This window comes from Octodon degus, unplaced genomic scaffold (assembly GCF_000260255.1).
Source record: "Octodon degus isolate 3935 unplaced genomic scaffold, OctDeg1.0 scaffold00014, whole genome shotgun sequence".
NCBI lineage: Eukaryota > Metazoa > Chordata > Mammalia > Rodentia > Octodontidae > Octodon > Octodon degus.
The window spans coordinates 23,479,773-23,504,124 of record NW_004524590.1 but is presented as its reverse complement, the minus strand read 5'-3'; the positions used below and the strand labels follow the sequence as shown (position 1 = coordinate 23,504,124).

The window sequence follows — 24,352 nt, the reverse complement described above, 5'->3', positions numbered from 1 at the left end:
GTGGTACATTGGTGAATTTTTAACAAATATTCATATAAATTCTCAATAAATCTCTTTCAGAAAATATGAAAATGAAAATATATCTCAACTTATTCTTAGGCTAGTGTCACCCCAGTACTACAACCAGAAAAAGGCATTCCAAGTAAGAACAACTAACATCTATCACTAACAGTGCTGTAAAATTTTCCACAAATCCAACGTTTCATAAAGGAGAGTATAGATCACAACTGAGCATTGGTTCTGGAATATGTCAGGCTGCTTAATCTTTGAGAAGCAATTAATGTAATCTGGCACATCAATAGGCTAAAGAAAAAAATCCCAAAAACATAGGATCATATCCATAGAAACATAAAGAATATTTGACAAAAGTCTAACACTTATTCATAATTTAAAAATAATCTCAGAATACTGGGAACAGCAGATTCCTGGAAAGGCCAAACACTTTCACAGTATAGAGCGTGGGACAGGTCTCTCACATCTATTCAACATTGTGCTGCAAGTCCTTGCTAATGCTGTACAGTAAGAGAATGAAACAAAATATTCATGTTACAAAGGAAGAAATAAAACTTGCTTTTTGCTAATATTATTCTTGTCTATGTAGATATTTAGAAAGAGCTAATGACAACAAAAATATTCCCTCTGGGACATACGCCATATTTTTTATTATACTTCATACTTTTATCTGTTTTGTCCCATAACTGAACTATATGATTTCTACCCAAATGAGTAAAAATAATGTTCACCACAAGATGTACACGTGAAGTTTTGCTTCAGATTTATTCATAATTGCTAAATTTGAAAGCAATCAAGATGTCTTCCATTTTAGTAAAATTAAAATGTTGAAATTCAACCCCCTAATCTGTAGAGGAGCACTTTGGAAATTAATTAGGTCCTGACAGTCTGAACCCTTGAGATAGGATTAGTGATCTAACAAAAAGCGACATAAGGAGAGATGCTTTTCTCTCTCTCTGACTCTGTCTCTTTCCCTCTCTCCCCGCTCTTTTCCCACTACCCTCTCTCTTTTCTCTCTCTGAAAAACAATACATGTTGCCATAATTTATGGCCCAGTTTGAGAGGAAACTTGAATTTTTGTTATAAAGAATCACTTTGTTCTATTCAAGCAACAAAAGACCTATGTTCAAATCAGTCGCTCTCTTACTAAAAAGTGTAGAAAGATGGTTCACATTAGTAATCACAATAATTAGAACTCTGCCTGCCTCAGACTATGAAACTTCTAACATTTGTGCTTGAAATTGAAATTTTCTTAAAATAAAATCCCTAAGCACTTAAACTACAAGCTTGATTACATGTTCTCTTTTGTAGAAAACCATAAAGAAATCTTATAAAATTACACAGCAGAATATTTTAGGTGCGTCCAACACAAACACTGAAGGCTTCCTACCTTAACAGAGCATTTTTTCCATCACTTCTCGTACACCAAACCTGCCGCGTTTGGTAACCTATCTCTACGCCCCAGGGCTGCGAATGGTGCTGTGCTTTGCGACTTTGATGTCTATAGATGGCTTGCTCACTTGAGTCAGAGTTAAAATCCAAAACAGTAGTTTCACTGAGATTAATATCTTTAAAGTGAGGGAGTCTACATTTACTCCATGGTCCAACCTGAAGGCTGAAAGTATATTCATCTTCCCCAAGAGGACAGGAAAGGGGGGCCTCACAGGCCCTTGACTCGGTCAGGTTTGGACACTGCACACCTCCGTAGAGAGGGGGTGCGACCACTGTTCGAGTTCTGTGCTGCAGTTTCTTCCCACAGCCTTTGCTACACTTAGACCATGGTGAAAACTCAGATACAACACAATCCCGGGGGCAGGGAATGAGACAAGCTTGTTCAGTGGGGGGCAAAGGGGAAAAATGTTCACATATTTCATTGGCAACCATGGTTCTGTTCAGCTTCCGAAGACAGCGCACGGCTCGGTGCTGTAGTCCGTGCTGAGCCGTCACACACTCTGCAGCCCGTGGCTTGCCTTCTCCGCGGGGGACGGGGACGAGCACGCAGTGGTGCCAATCAGAAACTTCCCACTGGAATAAGTCACTGTGCCAATCACACACTCGGAAACAACTCCTTTCCTTCGGAGGTCTGCTGCTCTCATCACAGTTAGACAAGTGACTTGTCCAACCCTCAATGTGAAAGCACCACACAGCTCGACTCTGGACTCCTCCCGGCCCACAGTCTCCCGTGCACCTTCCCCAGGGACCTACAGGCAGAAAAACAAGGGTGTAGATTACTAAAACAGTACATCCAACAGTTCGCATGAGACTGGTGGTCAATTGATTCATTGCCCAACACACCAATATGAAACTACAAACTTGGGCAGCGCAGATACAATATAACTTGCTGATTAAAAGGGTTACGTGCCTCAGTTTGGTTTTGTAGAAATCTCATTCCATTTCCAATCAGCGATATAAAATTGCAGGAACCACTTTCATCTTCTCAGCCTCACTTACCTACCTGTATAGGAAAGCATCAACTGGAAGAGTTGCTCTAAGGTTCAATCATACAACGTACTGGCAAGTAGACAATATGCATTCAATAAACTCTGGGCATCAGTGTGATCATGATGTTCCAAAGCCTATATTTCTAATGTAATACTAATGCTTTCTAGTTAGGCAATGTATCATCTAAAAGAAAAGCCCTACAGCCAGAATTTTAACAATGTAGGATTTTTCATATTCCGGTCTTACAAATCTTACATAAAGAAACTCGGTGATATGTTTTAAAAAGCGATTTACTGAAATATCCTAAGTATATTTTAATGTTCTAAATAACAGTCTTCAGTTTTAGTGAGTGCTTGCAGAGTGAACCACATGAAAAAAAAATTGGATACAGGAGAAAACTTAAGGTAGTAAAAAAAAAACAGAAGAAAGAAAGAAAAGCAATGTCTTTGAATTGCCTAGAGAAATTCTACTCCTACAGTCCTTGAAATAGGCCTCTTATTATTTCTTTTTATGTTTTTCTTTTCTTCTGTTTTGTACATTATTGTTTTTTAAATTAAACATTTTTTTGGAGACTATCTCAGTTTTGTACCCAGACTATTACTGCATTCCTGAGTTTGAACAGGTTTTAGTCAGTTTTCCCAGTAGCTGAGACTATGTATGCATCATTGTGCCTTGATGGTTTGATTTGTGATGGGAACTGATTCCAGGAAATGTTTCTTGCATTAGATTATCATATGACAGATCTTTTAGTTATTTAATTAGAGTGTGTGAAAAAGATTTCAAGATACCACAAACTAGTGAGCTGCTTATTGATGTTTATCACACCTTTTTCCATCTAATCTATAGACATATAAGCTGGATTTATCCAGAAGTTCATCATGTATATTTCAACAAGGGCAGCCAATAATCACCTTGTGTCAATAAAAAAATGCTACTCTCATTTCACTTTATATATAAAATCTGAAACTGAAAGTGTTGACTGGACAACCTCTGTCTCTATGCCCTGGCTGATGGTCATTAAGGCCTTTCACAGGTCAAGAGCATGACACATGATATGAGACAAAGAAAAGACATTTTGTCTTTTATGAAATCTGCCCTGCCACCTACAATGCCATTTAATTACTGCATGGAAAATATTTGCCCAAGGATCTATCACATCTGCAGGAACAGTAAACATGTCACACAGTCACAGGCATGTATTGCGGGAGAAGCATGACTGCCAGAGAAGCAGGGATCTGCATTTGGGATCCCCATGGTATGATGGGACGTCTAACCATAGCAGGACTATTGCTGGCTTTAATACACATATCTTCCTTGCTTCCTTCTTTGGCCACATAAACAGAGCATTCTTGGCAATAAATACTATGTCAGGATATAGTGGCTGACTTCTATCATGTTACCAGATTAAGACAGTTTAGCAAAGAAAACAGTCTCACTTTGCACCATGCCCACAAGAGATTTTTCTTGCTGAAACAGAAGGACAGATTTTATTAGAGTAAGTCAGCTCTTACTCAGAAAAATGCCCCTGGCTTTGCCCCTCCGCTTTCTTTAGAATCTCTCCCAGCATTGACTGCTCAAGACATGGTAAGCATCATGAATAGTGGAACTCTCAACCCTGGCTGATTTCAGTAACTGGCCTCAAGTTGGATGATGTGTTCCTAGATTACCTACAGTGTTCTACTTTGCACCTTGAGGTATTTTTGCTGGAAAGTGGCCTGCAAGTTCTATAGTTTACTTCAAGCATTTTATCCAATGCCCAATATCCATGTTAGACAATATATTTTGTATTTTTAAAAAGAATTCAACCATTACTTAATAAAGAAAAATCCCAGAAACATTCCATTGTAGCATACATTTAAAATTTGAACTCAAACCTGACTTATAAAAGCATTATTGGATAGGAAAGGAAATTTATTGTAAAGCAATGTAGGTCTTTAATAATGTCTGATATTTTATCTCTATTTGTTTAAGTATTAAACAGATACAATGTTACATTAAGGACTTTTTTTTTGGTGGATTGAAGAAAATAGGACCAGAAAAGTGAAGCAATTTCTAATCAACATGAAAAAGTTTAATATTAAATTTAATTCCATATTTTCAAGTAACTGTTGTTCTTCTTCTCAAAGCATTTAGCTAAATTTTTTTTTCTTTTTCCTTTTTCTTTTTTCTTTTCTTTCTTTTTTTTTTTTGTATTGTAGGGAAAGGTTGACAGGGTCGACAGAGTCTCACTACGTAGATTGGACTCATAGTGATCTGCCTATGTTCAGCCTCCCAAGCACTGGTATTACAGGTGTGCTCCACCATGCTGAGTCTCAATTTCCATCTCAGTGTGCTTCGGGGCGGGGCGCCAGGGATTGAACCCTGGCCGCTTTGTCTGCCTAAGCAGGCACTTTAATCCTCTGAGCTATTTGGCTGGTCCTGGGCTTTTTTTACTATAATATATATTTTTTTCTTATTAAAGGTTCTCAAACTATTTTCGAACTAGTTAAGTTAATGCTTCTTTGTTATTTGAAATCATTAATATTGTATAAGTTACTGTTCTTCCCAGGGCTTTTCATCATCTACCTATACTGAATTTTAGCAAACAGGAAAATTTTCTTAGATCAGCAGAAAATGAAACTATTAAGAAATTAAAATTTATACCTTTGTAGATGTGTTTCTTAGCTTAGTCATATTCTCCTATTTGGGGGTTAACATTCCTTTGGATATGAGGAGAATAAGTAGTAAAAGGGGAATGTAAGCAGTGACTTCTCCTGCCTACATTTGGAAATTTAGGACAGCAGCTCCTGCAGGTAAGATCTGTGTCCATTTACAAACATTAAATGAGACCCTGAAGAAGGCATAATCAAGCAAGACTAATTTTCATGTTAAAGCAGACTTTGGAGACAGTTGAAAAACATATACACAACAAGGAAATGCAAAGTGAATTTTGTATGCTTAGAATAAATGAAAAGGAAATTACAAACAGGACACAGGAGATGGGAGACCAGAACTCTCAGCAATTGACCTATAACAATTTGCATTTCTCAGGCATAGAAAGAAAATGTGTTCCATGGTTTATTCCATTTTATTTGGCAATGAACTTTCAACAAACACAAGTGAAAATCATGCAGCCCAGAGGAGTTTAGCCACTTCAAAAAGCATGCATTCAGAAGGCAAATGTGGCTTTCAGTTTGATAAATCTGATATCCCTTATCCAAGTTCAGAAAAAGGAAAGATTAAAAATTTGAGCAGTTGCATGAAGATTGTCATCTTTAAATTTGCTACATACACTATAACACATGATTATATTCAAATATGTTAGAGATAAATAATGTAAAGAAACATAAGAACTTCATTCTTTGAAATCACTTCAGCCATTCATAAATTATAAAACAAGCACCAAGTAACAAAATAAAATAAAATAAAATTTAGAACAATGGAAACATTAGAAGTTTACTAAAAGGATATATTTCTAACTTAAGCTCATGCTATGCTGCATTCTTGAAATAGCTCAACAATAAAAGGGAGATAGCAGTTTTGTGTATATCTGCCTGGGCCAACATTATATAAAAGTGCCTGGCTGGGGAGACAACTCAGCGACCTAAGTGCCTGCCTAGCAAGTGCAAGGTCCTGAGTTGGAAATGTCCTGGTACTGCATGCTGTGTGGTCACCTGAAGCCCAAGCACCCTGTGCCAGCCCTGAAACCGGGCATGGTGGCACACGCCTGTGATCCCAGCAGTGGGGCAGCTGAGACAAGAGGATCACAATGGGTCTGAACTGTGTAGTCAGACCTTGTATCCAATAAATAAATAAATTAAATTTTTAAAAACCCATCTTCTATCTATAACTCATTATCCTTTCTGTGAGATAAATATAGTGACTATGGAAAAAACTGCTAACCATTTTAAGTCACATCAGTTCTAATTAATAATTGAAAATTGTGGTTTAGTGTTAAGCTTAGGGCAGGGCAGCACCATTGAATTCTCAGGTCACCTTCACATTTATGAACACCTTTCTTTTTCTTTTTTTTTTTCTTTTCCCTGCCTGTGTTTTGGCAGGAAGTATAAATATGTGAACACTCTAATGTAATATTCCTCTAGAAGCAGGAATGTGCTGGCAAGCTTGATTCTCTTAATTAAGTTATCCTTAACTGGATTAGTTTAGATGAATGTATCACCAAATCTAAATTATCACATTTGAGACAGCCTGCAATAGAACTGCCTTTAGGAATGGGGCTCACTACAGAAATGTCTTCAAAAGCAGAGGGCATTGTGGAGGTCAGAGAAAATAAATACACTCTCCACAGCTTGTCCACAGTACTCGCCACTGTTTGAAGCAGAAACCCTGATTTAACACTGTTCATGCAATAGGAAGAAATATTTGTTTTATTATTCATTTTTCCTGGCCACAGCTTTTATTATCCTAGCATTGTTTTATTTTTAACTTGGACAAGGAGGTCGAGGAATGATATGAATTATAATGCAGAGCTTTAGTGTCTTAAGGAAATTATTTATGAATAATTATTCTACCAAAGCACTTATAAACCTGAGAATTATAAAATCTGATCTAAAACAACATTGACTTAACTTTTAACACGTTTCATTTCTAATAAATAGCTCAAAATTTATGTAGTGATTTCCTTTCTTAAAAGTGTATATTGACCAAAGAATGCACTAGTATCTCTCTTGTATAGTGAATAGTTACCTAAAATTTGTTTCTAAAATGCATGTAAGAACCTAATACTGAGAAAAGGTGGCACTCATTCATTGAATTATACTTTATTGGTAATATATTAGACTTTTGGAATATGAAGATTAATATTAAGATATTAAATTAAACATGAAGATACTAAATATTTCCTACGACATTTGCATACTAAATGTGCCATCAGTTCGGTCCTTCCCTTAGGACTACTCACATTTACTCTATATACAGAATTAACAGTCTGAATGTTGTGGTTTTCCAGAGCTCATTAGAACCAAAGCAGCAATTCTGAAGCTCAGCAAGTATCTTGGAAGTGAGCACGGTGCTAAAAACACATGCAGATGAGAGTTTTAAAGTTCAAATCTATCCAACAATCAATAAATCCACTACCAGAGGATGCACAGAACCACCCAATGTTTTATAAACTCTCAAAGGAAGCCTGATCATTACTGTATCCACTACTGAGTTATTTATGAGCATTGATAAAAATATAACATAGAAATGTATTTAGTAAGAAGGGATTTAAGCTTGAACATATTTCATTAAAACATTCCATTGCACTTTTTACAACAACATCCTTTAGTAACAATAAAACTATTTTCAAGAAATACATTCATGGTCTTAAAATATATGTCTTAAGGTAATCTAATAAATCTCTTCAGAAAAACTTAACAGCAAAAATTAAATGATACCAAATGCAACTTCATTTTGCTAGACATGAAGAAGTACTTTCAGATTTACAATGACTCCATGAGGGTGTACCAGGGAATTTAGATAGAATATTTATATGTACTTTACTCAAATGAGTATAAGCAGCGTTGCTTCCATCCCCTTCCATCCCCAGCTATAGGTTATATCTAGGGATGTAGGCTTGTATCTATATAAGGCTTATATCTCTTTTTGATGCTAATAATACTTTGCAAATACATTTTATTTTTCTGCTGACAAATGCCTCTGACTTGAAAGCAAAGTGTCTCTGTTATTTATCATTTTTGATTACAAGTTATTAGTTGCCAGTGGCCAGAATAACCATTAAAGGTAGCTAATCAGCAAAAGCAGATTGAAAATATATCTGAAAGGCTCATCAGCTGATGGAAACACCATAGAGGAAGAAAATACCTTTAAAAAATTATTAATATTTCTAGTTTGAATCTACTTTCTAAAATCTCTAAAGCCTGAAAGAGACTCTCAACCTTCCCAGATTTCATGGTATTCTGACACAAGTGAGTCTTTTAGGATCACTAAAACCCATGCCAAGAAACTCCCTAGAATGGAGGGTGGAAAGAAAATCTTATAGCCCACAGTATTTTTGGGAAGAAATAAAGTCTAGACAAATCCAATGACTTTCCCAAGGTCATACAATCACTTGAAACAGAAGTAGGATTGACAATTCCATTTATATTTACCATATCCAGTCATCTTTACACGACGACAATGGCTTTTATTCCTATAATTCTAAGGCTGCACAGGAAGAATAAACACTCCATAAGTGATGATAAACTCAACAGTAGGAAGGGCAGGAAAGAAAAACAGAATCTATAATGGAAATGTCATGATCACATAGGAAACAAACTGCCTATTGAGGATGAGACATTTTAGCTTATAATACTAGCACCTGCTCTTTCTATTTGGGCACCTACAAATGGCAGATCCCAGGGGCGTTCTCTGGCTTAGGACATAAACTCTGATCCTTCTTTCTTTCTTGTGCATGCAAACATAGCCTGCGCTATTTTCCAAGAGTATGCACTGATGTAAAAGGGTTTAGTGAAAGAAACAACCCTTGACAGCAATTAGATATTATGTGCTCCTAGAATAATTATGACAGTAAAAATAAAGGGCACCAAGTTTTCTTTTTGTGCATCTACTATGTGCCCAGTACTGTACACATATTGTTGTTAGAGTTCAGTTTTGCTAGTTAAGAAAGACAAAACTTGAGATCAAAGAATCACTCAAGGTAAACAGCTCCAGATGCTTCTCTACCTCTATCGTAATCTAAAGGTTTCCAACAGCAGTTTCACTTGAACTACTTTTAGCAGTGATGTCATTTGAATAAAAAAAGACTTGCAAAGCCTCTTAAGCAACATATATTTAGAAAGGAGTCTGTCCATTTTAGTAAAGCTAGCGCAAGGGGCCCTGGGCCCTGCCGCTCCTTCTGCCAATAGCTCTTTGCCCCTGTCTCTCTCCTAGCTCAATGGTTTGGCTTGGGTAATGGCTTCAGAACCCCAGGGGCTCTGATATCTGTCAAGAGATATTTATGGATATTCTCATCCTATAAAAGTGGCACCACTCAGCTCTGACTTTACTTACAGAAAACTCTTAAGCTAAGCCCTCTGGATTCCCCGGAGAGATGGAAGAAAATCATTTACTCAGTTTTCTGGATCAGTAAAGTGAAAAACAGTAAACCAGAAACAGAGTAAAACTGAATCCTGGGAAATTTTCTGAACATTTCTCTCCCTTAGATAACTGACCACCTATGTACTAACTTATACTTCAGTAAGGTTGAAAATAGGTTTCTCTTATACAGCCCAGAAAGCGAAGTAGAGCACAGATATCGGAGGCTGAAAATTTTAAAATGTGTCCCTGTTCAAGAAATGAGAATGAATCTCTGTTTACAGATTGAATGACCATTAACTGTTAATCAGGATAAATATGGTCATCCATGTTGCCTTCTAAAGGTTCAAAGAAGGGCAACAAAGTCAGGGACAGATGATGTCACAAGCCTGAAAAAGACAAAGAAAAGGATGTGAGGGCCTTCAGACATCTCCTTTGCTGTTAAGCAACTCAAGAAATGTTTGTCTTGAATAAAGATAACACACTGCTATATTAAGATAAGACTTTTTAGTATCTTCTAGAAAAGAATCATTGTAATGACTGCATATAGCATATCTGCTTCCAAACAAATATCCTTCATAGCGGGAGATATTTGTATAATATACAAATCAGAGAACCAAATACTTGTTTCACTTTGGTGCACATAGCATTCAGTTTATCTACTATTTTTTCAAAGGAATAATTATTTTTCTTTCAAAACAGAAATGTTACAGCAGAGAGGCCCAGTATGGGACCAGGCAGAGTGGAACTTCATGGCAGAGAGGCACGGTTTGGGACCCTGGGCAGAACTCCCTGCAGAGTGGCTAGGTGCGAGATCCAGCGAGCTAAACCAGGAGCTGAACATCTAGCCAGTGAGGCACAGTGAGTTCAGTTCCACAGGCCACAGCAGGAAGAAGCCAAGCACAGCAGCCAGACCCAAGTCAGATCTAGCTGGTCAAGTATGAGTTCAGCAGAGCCTGACCCAGTGAGCTGAGGCATACTGCCTACACCCACTGGAGCCCAGACCTAGACCCAGATTTGCGGGAGCATCTTCTCAAGACAGACATGGCGCAACAGGTAACTGGGTGAACTAGTCTGCCTGAAGGACTCCAGGCACATCAAGGGGAGGTGACCAGACAGAACTTAGGGGAAATAACTTAAGTACAAATTCCCAACTTAATATCAGTCATAATGTTTGCTTTTATGGTCTAAAATACAAGCCCATTAGCTACAAAAGTCTGTCAATTGCTAAATCTCACTACCCATTATTAGTGTTGCTAATTGAAATATTGTAAATAGAAAAACATATCTGCCTTAACCACATGTTCACTCTTGGGTAATAACCTGACCAAAGCCTTATACTGAAGGACAGAGAATAGCACCAAATAGAAACCAGTATCTTACTCTCAAGCAATAGAGAAGGCAAAATCTTGGATGCACACAAAGCAAGAACCACTGACACAGAAGAGATACCTAAAGAACAGACTCTTTACAGAGAGGCTCTGATCACAGTGATACATCTAACTACTACCAAACACTCACACACAAAAAAAATCACAGAAATCAAAATAAAGAGTTCTCTCTAAAATATAAAATGACAAACAGAAGAAGCAAAATGCATTCTCAGGCCTTGAGCACATGCAGAGCAAATGCAAGAAACACTAGCATAGAAGAAATTAAAGTCATACACCTGAAATCTCTGAAATAATAGCATCCAAATTAAAGAAACAACTACAGAAGGCTTCAGAGGAAATCAGATCAGAAATAATCTCCCAAATAAAAAAGAAGTGATAACTATAATGAATGAATTTCTAAGCATTTCTAAAGAAGACACTGATTAAAAAAAGAGACTGTGAAAATGAGGGAAACCTTGTATGAACAATATAGAAAATACACAGAATGAATGAAACAGCTTCAAAGAGATATTCAGGAGATTAAAAACTCAATTAAAGTTGGCAAAACCATCTAAATGAAAGTGAAGATAGACTTTCAGACCTTGAAGACACTGTTGCAGCTACTGTAAAGGCAAGAAAAGATTTCTTAAAAACAACTGAGATCAGGAACTAATAATTTAACAGCTGCAAGACAATGCGAAGACGAGCAACATAAAACTAATAGGGATCAGTGAGAAAGAAGGAGACAGCACAAATGATATAAAAAAGAATATGGGCAGAAGTAATAGGAGAAAACTTCCCAAAGATGGGGCAACAACCTGACATTCAAGTAACCAAGGCATATAGAACTCCAAATAATATCAATCCAATGAAAGCCCAAACAGAAATGTCAGGATTATTTGAGACTTTCTTCTTGTTGGAGAATAATCTCCAAGTTACTGTATTTGGAAATCGGTCTCACAAGCAGCAGTCTCACGGCATCACCACGGTATTGCAATTATTCTACTTATATCTAAAAACGATTTGGTTTATGAAAATAAGCATGTTCAACATTAGTAAACTTTAAACCCTTAGTTTACGCTTATAAGAAACTTTTGAGAGAATATTCACATATTTTTTTTCCCAGAAAATCCACAGACAGTGCTCATTTTCAGTGATGGATCTTGCAGTCTTCTGATTAGCATATTAATGTAGCCCAGCCCCCAAATATGCCGAAATCCATCTCACTTTAAGCATAGAGCTAATGACAATGACCCACAAAACTTTTCAAGATAAAATTATCTTTCCCCCTAAATATTAAAAATAAGTGAAATTAACAAATCAGTCCCCATCACCCGGCCTCCTACTTAAAAGCCTAAGAGGTAGTAGAAGACTGATGCGTAACAACTGACTGCAGAAACAACAGGACACCAGACATTGCGCTCTGTGATTTACACCTATCACATCACGCGCTTCCATTAAGCAGCTTTATACGGCAGACTGACCTCCCAGATGTCTTAAGTTTTCCAGAAATTGTCAGAAGAATTGACATAAGGTATAAAAGAGAGTGAATATGGTATTTCTAGAGGTTTTTTTTTTTTTTTCAGAACCGGGGATTGAACTCAGACCCTTGCCCTTGCTAGGGAAGCGCTTATTCCACTGAGCCATCTCCTTGGCCCTTTCTAGAGATTTTTTAACATGATAACATTCTCAAATATGAAGCGAAGCATATGATAACCAAAGAGCCTGGAAAGTGTGTTCAGAGGCTATTACTATGGACCACTCCCCTAGTTGAAGAGGAAGATTCAAAAGGCCAGGGAAACCCCAGCAGCAGGTTTTGCTGCTAGAATAGAAGATACTTGCCTCACTGGGCACCAGACTGGCAAAGATTAAGCCAGCTTCCCCAACAAAGAGAGAGTAAGGAAGGGGACTCAGCTTGAGAAACTCAAAGGAACATGGGTCTCTACAAGGGGATCAGACTGAGCTATTGACAAAAGAGCAGGTCTAGCTTTATAGCTTTCCTAAGGTGAGCAGAAGGCTGGTAATTTTACACTGGATCATTATCTTGGCATTTGTGCAACTTCTTCATGTTTTATGCAATTTATGCCCAGTGTAAGAGACACCTTAGTGGTCATCCTTGTCATTGAAAATATGACTTGTTCCCCCAACCTGCTGTTACAGCATACCTGGTTCTCACGATAAAGAGGAAGGGATATGAGACGGGTACCTTCCATGCATTGTTAGAAAGTGAACACCAAAAAGTGTCCAGCATGTCATGGATTGAGGCCTAAGAATCTGCATTTCACTCTCTGGTTCTCCTGGGTGTTTGTGTCCGATTTCACAGAAAGAAATACCATATGACTAGAACCTAGAAGACTTTGGAAAGTATCTTCATTCCTAGAACCCAGATGGGATTTGAGTAAGACTGTTTATTAGGAGCGTGGAGGCCAGCCAAATATCTCAGCGGATTGAAGTGCCTGAAAGCAGGTGCAGGGGCCTGTGGTTTGATCGCTGGGCCTGCTGTGCTGGCCCTGCCCCTGGGGCTCACTGAGACTGTGATTGAGACTGGGCATGGTGGCACATGCCTATAATCCCAGCTCTTGAGAGGCTGTAAACAGGTGAATCGCTAGGGGTCTGATCCAGTAGTGAGACCCTGAACACCCTATAGACCCTTCCCTAAAATACAAAAGAAAAAGGAAGGGTGGAATAAGATCCTCTGATCCTCCAGGACCTACCATCATGTGAGGCTTTAGGGTGAGGAGACACGAGTAGTGAGTGCATTTTGTTTATAGAAACACAAACATTTGTAAAGAAAGGTGGTGGGCAGCCCCTCCCACACAAGGTGTTTTTCCCTTTTTCTGGTATTTCTCTTAAATGAGCGATCTATGGCCCACACTTATTCTTCAGAGGAAAATTATAATGTTGGAAGTAAAAACAACCAATAACGATGTTTCCAGCAGTTGGTCCATTGAGAAGAAAAGAGGGGTAAGGGAGGAGAGGAGGAGGAAGAAGAGCAGAAAGAAGGGGAGAGTGGGAAGGGAGGGTGGAGAAAGGAAAAAAGAAACAAAGAATAAAAATTCCCTTTTCACCCATTCTGCTTGGAGCAAAACTGATTAAAATAAGGACAAGACACTGGTAACTGTGAAAGAGACAGCCTGTGCCTTGCTTCCTCAAACAAAAAGCAGCTGTTTTATCCAAGCAGAGCGAGGCAGAACCATCAAGTGCCTCCTAGACCCCAGGGCTCCCCATGGTAGAAAAGCACTCTAAAGGGACTAAGTGCAGAAAACAACTCCTAGAGAGAATTGTCTGCTAGCTTCTTTTAAATTCTCGACTAGAAAAATGTCAGGAACCCTGGTGCTAAAAAAGACTCAAGTAGTCAAATTATGTTAAAGAAAAGTATACTTCTTGGGCACATGATTTTTAAAGCTGGCATAGATGCACACTGCAAGAATCATCACTTCATATAATAATCAAACTGAATCAGACAAGCAGTAACAAAGCTGCTCCTCCTCAGTCCAAGGTGGCAGCATCATAAGACGAGCAAGCTTTGATCAACACTTCACTGAGAAAAATCCATCCTCTTTACCCTTTCCTATCTGGGTGAAGCTCAGAGAGGTGGCCTGCAGCCTGTGTTAACCCTTTTTGGTCTCTACCTGATTGGGTTTTCCCAGGGTCCTCTGTGAAAACTCAGTATTCAAAGAATGTTACTTGAAGAAATAGTTGAGTCCTGAGAATATTTTACATAATGAAAACAATAACCATCAGTAACCAGGTAGCATTTGTCACTAAAGTCAATGTTAGTTCACAGGCTACTCAAAGGAAAGTGCTGATGTTTACAAGTTCACGGAAGAACAAGGGAGCATTGTGCTGTCCCCTCACTTCCTGGGTAATAACTTCATTCCATTCCAATTGCAGATGGAATATCATCAATCAGGATTTCCCACAATGCATTCAGTGCAACAAGTGTGAAGCCAGAGATCAGCTGGCAAGGTGGTGGCCTACCATTAAATAAATTTGAGAATAATGCAAATTTAAACAAAATTCAGTTTTGTTTTCTAGGACTCCTTGTGACATTTAATATATATTTGGAAGTCTCAGGAAAGCAGCCATAATGAGCAAGAGTCCACAAACTTCTTTTTCTGTGTAACTCTTTAACTGGAAGAAAAATGTCAAAGGACCTTGCATCCATGGTACACTTTTGGTATTAGATGAGTTACTTGATATTTTAAATGAACTGTTTTAACCTCAATGATTATAGATACAATTTATAACTTTTTACAAACTGTATAAAATTAATTAAGCTTAAATTCCCACTTCAAATCCAAAGCCTGGTATTTCTACCTCCACTGGATATGAACACAAGGAACCACAACAATGAACTCAGCAGGTAGCATCTGTGACCTACTGCACACTTACAAAGAAGAAGGGATGTTAAACAAATGGCATAGATGAGCCATACTCATTAGGTGTTAGCTGAGTAATATGAAAAACCCTGAGACAAGGGCTGGCCAGATAGCTCAGCAGATTAAACTGCCTGCTTACGTAGAGCACAGTGGCCAAGGTTCAATCCCCCATGTGCAGGGCTGGCCTGCCTTTCCCATGCACACACTAATGTGGTGATGGAGACTAGGCATGGGCACGGTGGCATACGCCTATAATCCCAGCACTTAGGAGACTGAAAACTGGAGAATCACTACGAGTCTGATCTACATAGTGAGAGTCTGTAGACTCTGTATTAAAATACAAATACAAAAAACAGAACTCTGAGAGAGATCAAAGTGCACATCACAGTGGCAAGGCTTAACAGTGTACAGCACAAACTGATTCAGAAAAAACCCTGATTTACTGTTAATTTACTGTGGATAACTTTACAATAAAAGTGTCCAACATATGGTATGTGTTGGTGTGTGACTTCAGCAAAATAATTCAGTATAGTCCAGTGGTCCATAACAGTAGTGGGTTATCCATAGGACTGGAAATGTCAGAATTTGTTGACTTGAGCCTTTTACAGCTCAGCATATTAATATGGCTTTACTTTTATACCTCGTTTTTATACTTTTCTGCTGGATAGTTAAGAACAAGATAAAGCAAGAAATGTAACTTTTGTATCTGCCAAGGTCAGTCAAATCCCCTCAGGATTTATCCTGAAACCCTGTACCGCAGTTTGTAGATCCCTTATCAGGGTCAGCCATGTGGATGAGTCATGGCCATTTCTTGACTAATTTGCTCTCTGTGAAAGCCTGAGAGAATGTTTTCTCTCCATGTGACTCTCCTTAGGCACACTCTACATCATCAATCATTTTAAATGGTAATGAAATACCCACTTCAGACAAAACTAAACAAAAAAAGGGTATACAAATGAAGAACCATTTTGTATCTGTATACACAAAATAGTTAGGCTAGATATACAGCTACTTTCTCTTAATTCAATGAGAAGAAAGATTTGTATTAATAGTGTTCTGACAGGATATCATGTCTGCCTCTTATGTTATGAATAACCACTACAAAGACAACAATATGAAATGTATTAATTGTTGCAACTGTCCTACTGACCTGTTTTGAAACTGTCTCATTGCTATTTATTTCCCAATAAAATTAATAAAAAAACAAATGGTATATGTCATCTGATTTTAGACTTTTTATATGACTTCAAGCAGGGTTTGTTATGCTAGGGTTTTAATTCAGGATATGGTACAATGTACTTTACTGGTCATACATTAATAAGTTACAACAATGTACTCATTGATTCCAATTTTAGAAGACAGTGTCATCAACTATGCCGTACCAAGATTATTACATGAATTTCATAATGTCCAATAATATGTAATAAACAGAGCTGGAAAAAATATAGATGTCACTCTATTACTATTATATGATAGACACTATTATAATTACTATGGCATTATATAGTATATATAATAGATTATATTATGATGTATTCATAACTATTAATATATTACATATATCTAAACCAGCTATTTCTTGTATGTGGCATACTTCATATATTATTTACATGAATATATGCCCATTATATATTTCATATTTAATAAAATATTAGGTATGTATGAATATAGGAGTATATATAATTACACATATATGTGCATGTATGTTAGCAGTTGATCTCATTAATATCTTAATGCATTTCCTTAGTATCGGACACTCAGTCACCATCCCTTATATTCATTATTTCAGTGACAAAAACCTTGCATCTCCTTCCCCTTCCTATCACCAACAACCTTAATAAGCCTTTTCTGGCTTATGTTGTTTATTTTTATTTATTTATTTATTTATTTATTTATTTATTTATTTGTGGTATGAGGGATCGAACTCAGGACCTTGTGCTTGCCCCCACTGTTTCTTTAGAGGTAAAGAAATGCCATCATTTTAGCTAAAATACTATGTTTCTGAATACCAACATGAAAATATTGATGTTCAACATTTAAAGAATTTGAGTTATTACCTACATAGAGAACACACAAAAATTGATGAAATAAAGCTATTTCTGAACTATCCAAAAAGGATTAGTTTGTTGACATTCACTGTCATTTTTAGGATGAACTGTACTCTACAATATCCCTGTTCTCCAAATATCAGCACTTACTGTATGGTCTAGGTACGGAAACTCATGCCGGCTAGAACAACATTCTGCTCTGCAGACACCAACTTAGTGTAATGCACTATGAGATTTCATGTGTGATTTCAGAGAATCAGTATGAGCTCCTCATAATTGCAATTCTAGTGCAATACATTACCAAGGCTTATACCACTTCAAAAAATTCTAATATATATTTCCTAGTCTACATTAAGGTTCACTCAAGGTTTTGGCTTATTTTCTTTAAGAGAGATTTAGCCCCCTTAGCAAGATTCTTTATATTTTTTTGTGCCTGAACACATAAACCATAGGCTGTAACAGGCGCCCAGAAGACATAATGCTGCCTCCTGAACTGCTCACCTGAAGGATGAGAAGAATAACACGAGCTCTCACGTTCAGTCTGGAGAGCTGGTTATCTCACAACTCCTGTCTGCCTTGGGAACATATTGCAAGCACTACACAGACCTTGTAGCTCGCACTGAGAGCTCCTTCGGGGGTGAAAAGGTCACTATGCCTCTTTGATCTGATTCTTTCTTGTGGCAGTTACAATAAGCAAGGGGAGCCCAGCATCACTCGCAGCACTGCTGAACCTTCTTTCCTGTCTTGGGGAGTGATTATAACAGAGGTGAACATTTTGTCCATGGTCCTCAAGGCTAGCTTGAGTAGACAATAGGGAAGGAGAGACTCCAGAGCTTTCAGCTACACTCAGAAAAGCAACACCTGCCTTAACTATCTGGGCAGGGCAAATACACAGAAACAATAGTGGCTAGGCTCTGCTAGCCATTTCTGATAAATTAGCCTTAAATGCATAGATCACTTGTTCTTCCAATGTCTAAAGTATGAGTCGGTGACAGTTCAAATGCTTTAAATCATAGAAAGCCAATTTGAAGAAAATGCTTTGGAACTTCATAGGCTTTAGTTCAAATCTTGATTTTACTATTCAAACACTGAGCAAGATACTTTTCCCCTTCACCTCCAGTGCCCCATCTATAGGCTTGTGAGGCCAGGGGTGATGGACAGGGAGCTCTCGACACAGTTCCTGGCGCACAGAAATTCCTGAAGGAAGATAGGAGAGGTTCTTGATCTATATGTTTCAAATTGGTTGCTTTTCATCTTTGAGGATAGACGGTTCTCTGTTATGGGAGGTGGTTTCACACTTCTGGATGCTTAGTAATTTCCTTGGCCTCAGCCCATTCAGTGGCTGTAGCAGTACACACTGTCCTCAGTTATGACAAGCAAAAGTCTCTCCACAGGTAGATACAATCGTTCCACAATTCATACACACTTCAAAACATCATGCTATGCACAATGAATATGTGTATTTAATCTATCAAAATTTTAAAAAATTAGGGGCTGGTGAGATGGCTCAGTGGTCTAAAGCACATACTTAGAACAAGCTTAGCAAAGCACAGGGACCGTGGTTCAATCCCCCAGCACCACATGCCAGCCAGACCCTCCCCCTGGTGGGCTGAGCTGGCCACACACACACAAATAAATAAATAAATAAAATTTTAAAAAAAATAAATCAGAGGAAAAATAATGTCTCCAGACATTGCCCAGTGTCCCCAGGGAAGCAAAATCGTCACAGTTGGGCATCACTGATCTTTGTCCTATCATAAATCCTAAAACATCCTAGGACAGTGATGGCAAAATTATGGCACAGGTATTATGTGTTTTTATTCTAAGACAAAAGATGTTAATATATGAGTTGCTTTTTCTACATTAAAATCTCAGCATTCAGGTTCAATTGCAGTGTGGGCACTTCACGGTAAATACTGTAGGTGGGTTTTGGGTTAAGGTTCACCATCACTTTCGTAGGAAGTATGGGACTTTTCCATTCCACAGAGAAGTCTTATTACCTCTGCAGGATCCCAGCAGTAATAAGGAGGAGGTCAAAAACAAGAAGTCATGCTTTCAATGTGCATTTTCCAAAATGTACTGCTCATGTCTGTTTAGCATCCTCATTTCAACTTTTGGCTATCCAAAGTAATGCTTAACTGTTGCACCACTGATTCGTTTCTATTAACCTTCAAATAAACAAATTTTTGGAACCATCCCTCCCTGCAGATTTTCGCACTATCGGAATAAGATTTCCTTTGCCATACTTATTTGTTTCACTGAGGTGACCTCACAATCAGCCCACCTTTGAACTGTGACTCCTCCGCTTTGCAGTGATAGCCCTGAGCCATAACTGATTTTTAACATTATGTCCTGTAGAAAAGCAAACTCGATTTTGACAGCTTCCCAGGGATGTGAGCAGGCAGCTCTTCCCTGCAGCCTGCTCCACAGCGCAGGGGTGAAAGGCACAGGCCACAGCTGTGCAGTGCAGTCCACCCTCCTCAACCCCTTCCCGCAGGGCCAGCACCGGAGCCTGTAGGCCTCCTTCCTTCTGTTCCTGTATCCTGTCTATCCACATTCTTAAAAAGATTAGGCTCACCTTTGCCAAGAAAAACATGTTAAAATTAATTCAACTTGTTCCTGCCCCACACAAGTAACTACAAATAAAATTAACCTAACTTCTCCACCTCGTCCAGAACTACACCACTTTGTAAAGGGCAGCAGCCATAACATCAGTAGTGTGGGTTTTCTGTGAGTGACAGTGAAGACCCATAGTTAAGCACAGACAAATGATTTTGTTGTTGTTGCCATTGATAGAAAAATTCACTAATTAATCAGGTAAGTTTGAAAATAGGCATTTAGCTTTCAACCTCTTCTCTAATGATTTTGAGTGATGATGTTTTAATAACCTCATAGGGAAAATAACATACATTTCAATCATTTCACAGTCCTAGAACTTCAAAAACTAGGAATCATCCTATGAAAGATTATTTTTAAAGATATATAACAGCTTTAATAATAAAATGGTAACCACATGCTCAATTTGAGTCCAAAATGCAAAATGAAATGAAAAATCAAGTGCTTAAGAGCTGTAAATTATATTAAAAATGTATAAGTCAAAGGATAATAATCAACCCCATCTAACTGATTTGCTGAAGTCAGAGGGAAACAAAGCATCCTTTTTCAATTTTTAAATGTCAAATAAAAAGAAAATCTTATACAATAAGTATGTTTGACATTGTCTTTTTCATAGGTGGCATGGTCAACAGTGACTCCATTTATCCACTATCCTTGACTTAAAGCACCCTTCTTAATGGCCCCAAGTTATTTTTAGTGTCTTCTGAATGGCCTTTTTCTGTATCCTCCAAAAGACATACAACTACTGTAAACTACACTTTATATCACCTTGTCATACAATTAGAAAAGTGAGAAAAAAAATCCTAAAAAGTAACCTGTTAGGGTAGGAAGTATTTTAGCTAAAAATAAGTAGTCTTATTTATTGTCTTTAGAGATGAAGGAAGAGATGGAGGAGAAAGTAGCACTGTGATTTCCCCTTGCCACATCAAGATCCATTGGGAAATAAAAATAAAACCATCTGTTACAAGTGTGAAAAACGAAAACTATATAATATTTTCACCTGAAAAAATGATTCATATGTTTTTTTCCTAAAACTACAGTATCTACAACATGCTAGAGTCTCTCTCATGTATGTAGGTATATTTATTTATAAAAAATTAAAGATATATATACATATTTTAAATATATACATATATATTTAATTCAATCTACCATTAACTTCTATGTAGAAAATATAGGTATCAGAATTACATAATAAATCCCAGGAATAAACACTTTAGATGCCAATCTGCCCTCAGAATGCCTAGAAACAACAAGGAAAAGAAGAATAAGCAACAATAACATCAATAAAATGATAACACACTATTCATATCTACCAATGTACAAAAGATTTAGTTCCAGGGAATTTCAAAAATTAAACAAAAAAATTAGTTGTTGCATAGATAGCAGCATATTAGAACTGTCCTTTCTTTTCAGAGAAGGGTATGAGGGGAGGATGAGAGGGAGTTTTCAAAGGACCAGTGTTTGAAGACATTTATACCCTGTGGCTTTGACCTTCTTAATAAAATAAGAGAAAAACAGATAAATTTGGGCTCTGTCACTGTGAAGTCAGACTAGGGATCCTGTAGGCATCAGTATCTGTCTCCTCTAAACCTGTTGCCTGGTAGTAAGCTCTTCATATATTTAAAGGTCGTATCTGTCCAGGAGATGCCCTTTCGGTGATATTCCCCTACTTGGCTAAGTTCCTCTGGAAAAGAAATAAACATACCATTCTGATTTAATATTTCCAGAATAATGTTCTTTTACTGGTGCTTACAGCAATGGAGGTATTTGAAAACCTATCTGAGCAAAAATCTATTTGTGACAGGTTTGTCTTTCTAATGTTTTTGAACATCATATTTATATATTCATCATAATTTCTTCAGGCATATTGAAATGAATAAGCATTCTTTGGCAACACTGGTAGTAATGATATACTTCCTTTATTTAGTTACTCATAAATTTGATAGCGTAAGTGAGGAAGAGAAATGAGTAGCTATCAGAAAAGAAGTGCAAGAACTACATTTGCTGCGTTGGTGACCTGAAATAAAGATGTAACAAAAAGATTATAGATGGTGACATTTCATTAGAAGCTCTGTGGCCATTTGTACATGGCTATTAAGCAGAAGGACAAGGAAATGAAGATGATTTTCCAAAGAAAGAAACTTCAAAGTGATTCTATGGAACATGCGGCTAGAAACAATGAATAGTTCAGTGAATTAGTGAAAACAACCAAAAATTGCAGCATTAGTGACAATATCTGCGAGGCGCTAATATTGCATACGAAAGACTCTGATTCATTTCACCTGCTTTCTAAAAGCACCTGGTCATTTGTTTTAAGTGTTTGCACATTTTGAATATATGGAAGAACATTTTATGTACTTTTCAGTAGTGCTGATGTAGTAGGCAGTATATCATTAAACTACTGCGGCAGCAATTCTAAGGTCAAAGCTATTGCTTTTGAATTTGATACATTTTGTACATGATTTATGGGTTAATTTAATGGAAAATATGTAAGCTATATGTCCAAAAAGCATTTTATGGTACTATAACAATAAAACATTATAGTTATGGGATGCCCTCCACCTAGGCATATCAAAGCCCTTTCCTGGCATTGGTTAACCCTTGTAATACACCTCAGAGGCAAGGGACTACTACTTCCAATATATATATATATATATATATATTTCCAATATATCAACACAGCAAGCACTGGGATTTCCACAAGTCTACCTGAGCTTAGAGCCACTACCAATCTTTAATGTATTTAAGATTGACTCTTTCTATCTATGTTGAGCCCTAGAGAAGATACTGGGCTTAAGGACAGAATGGTACCAAAGATTAGGAACACTATACCTGTCTACTCTCTAGGAAATCACTGTGTTAAGCATAAATGCTTCCATCTAAGAAGAAGACAATATTGTGACATTTTTCTTATCTAGAACTGACCACAGTCAACAGAAAACATACCTCTCTACTACCAGTAAAATATTTAGCTCCTAAGGGTAAGCCAAATAAGTCAGCAGATTAAAGTGCCTGCAAGCAGGTGCAGGGGCTGGGCATTCAATCCGTGGGCCTACCATGCTGCCCTGCACCTGAGGCGTGCTGAGATGGCGATTGAGACTGGGTGTGGTGGCGCAGGTCTGTAATCCCAGCTCTTGGGAAGCTGTAAGCAGGTGGATCTCTGTGAGTGCAATCTAGCAGAGACCCCAAACACCCTATAGATTCTTCCCTAAAATACAAAAAAAAAAAAAAGAAAGAAAGAAAAAAAGATGAAGCTCCTAAGCAACAAAAATGCAAATCAATAGGAGAGCTCCCTATAGCACGATTTACAGTGAATTATCTTAGACATATCCCTCACAGATGTTGTTATTTTTTTGGTTTGTTTCATGCTGTTGCTTCATTTTTTTTTTTCTTGCAGTAATAGGGATTGAACCAGGGCCTTTAGGCTGAGCTACTTCCTCCACCCTTTCTTCTTCTTTTATTTTGATAAACTAAATTGCCTACTTTGAACTTGCAATTGTTCCGCCTGATCCTTCCAAGAGTACTGGCATGGTAGATGTATGTCTGCACTACACAAATTAGTCCATTCTTTTCTAGGAAAATTAGTCAAAAGTAAGAAAAAAGACAGTTATAATTACATTGTTGTTAGAAGCTGACACGTCAACAGGAAAGAAAACATGTCCTACGATGAAAGAAGCACACATTTCTAAAAAAAAAAAAAAAAAAAAAAAAAAAAAAAAAAAATAGCCCAAAGATCATAGTAGTTGAAGACCAATTTGCATCCTTTCTGAGAGCTTTGGAACTTGTTCTTCTTTAATAGGTTGTGTTAAATTGTTTGCAAGAAAGAGAGTACCAGGGCCAGCCAGATAGCTCAGCGGACTAAAGCACCTGCTTCAGCATAACGCAGTGGCCCACATTCAATCCGAGACTGGGCGTGATGGCATGTGCCTGTAATCCCAGCATTTGGGAGGCTGTAAACAGGAGAATCACTATGAGTCTGGCCTACATAGTGAGACCCTGTACACTGTGTCATTGAAAAAAAGAGACTACCAAGTGTTCAATACTCCTGATATTCGCATCTTTTCAATATTGACTTTCAGTAATTCCACCAAGATATGGAGTCTACTTTTCCATTCCTTGAAACTGAAATAACTTGTTGCCTTACTCTGGACAAAAAGATGGACTCCAAATGGTTGTCAGTTTTGTAAAAAGGCCTGCTTATTATGATTGCACCCTGCTACCACCATGGTAATAAGCCTAAACAAGCCAAGTGTGGCGAAAGTCACATGCAGTGGAGACAGAGTGCTCCTTCCTTATCTTAGGTTACTCATCTTCTAGGAGATCTAACTGAACAGACATGAGACCATAAGTTCACTCCAGAGTAGCTGGGTCAGGCCCAGGTCACTCTGTTGTCATGTAGAGACATACTTGATAAAGCATGCTCTTGTTTTATGCCACTGACTTTTGGAGTGTTTGTTAA

At 37.7% G+C, this 24,352-nt stretch overlaps 1 protein-coding gene across 1 annotated transcript in view; it reads right to left on the bottom strand.

The window, feature by feature from the left end:
- The window catches only part of Thsd7b (thrombospondin type 1 domain containing 7B), a 1,039,160-nt gene that overhangs the window by 728,404 nt on the left and 286,404 nt on the right, over positions 1–24,352 (bottom strand). The window contains exon 3 of the mRNA XM_004626384.2: positions 1,403–2,213. Within this exon, the coding sequence (XP_004626441.1) occupies positions 1,403–2,213 (811 nt within the window). The remainder of the gene's footprint in view (positions 1–1,402; positions 2,214–24,352) is intronic.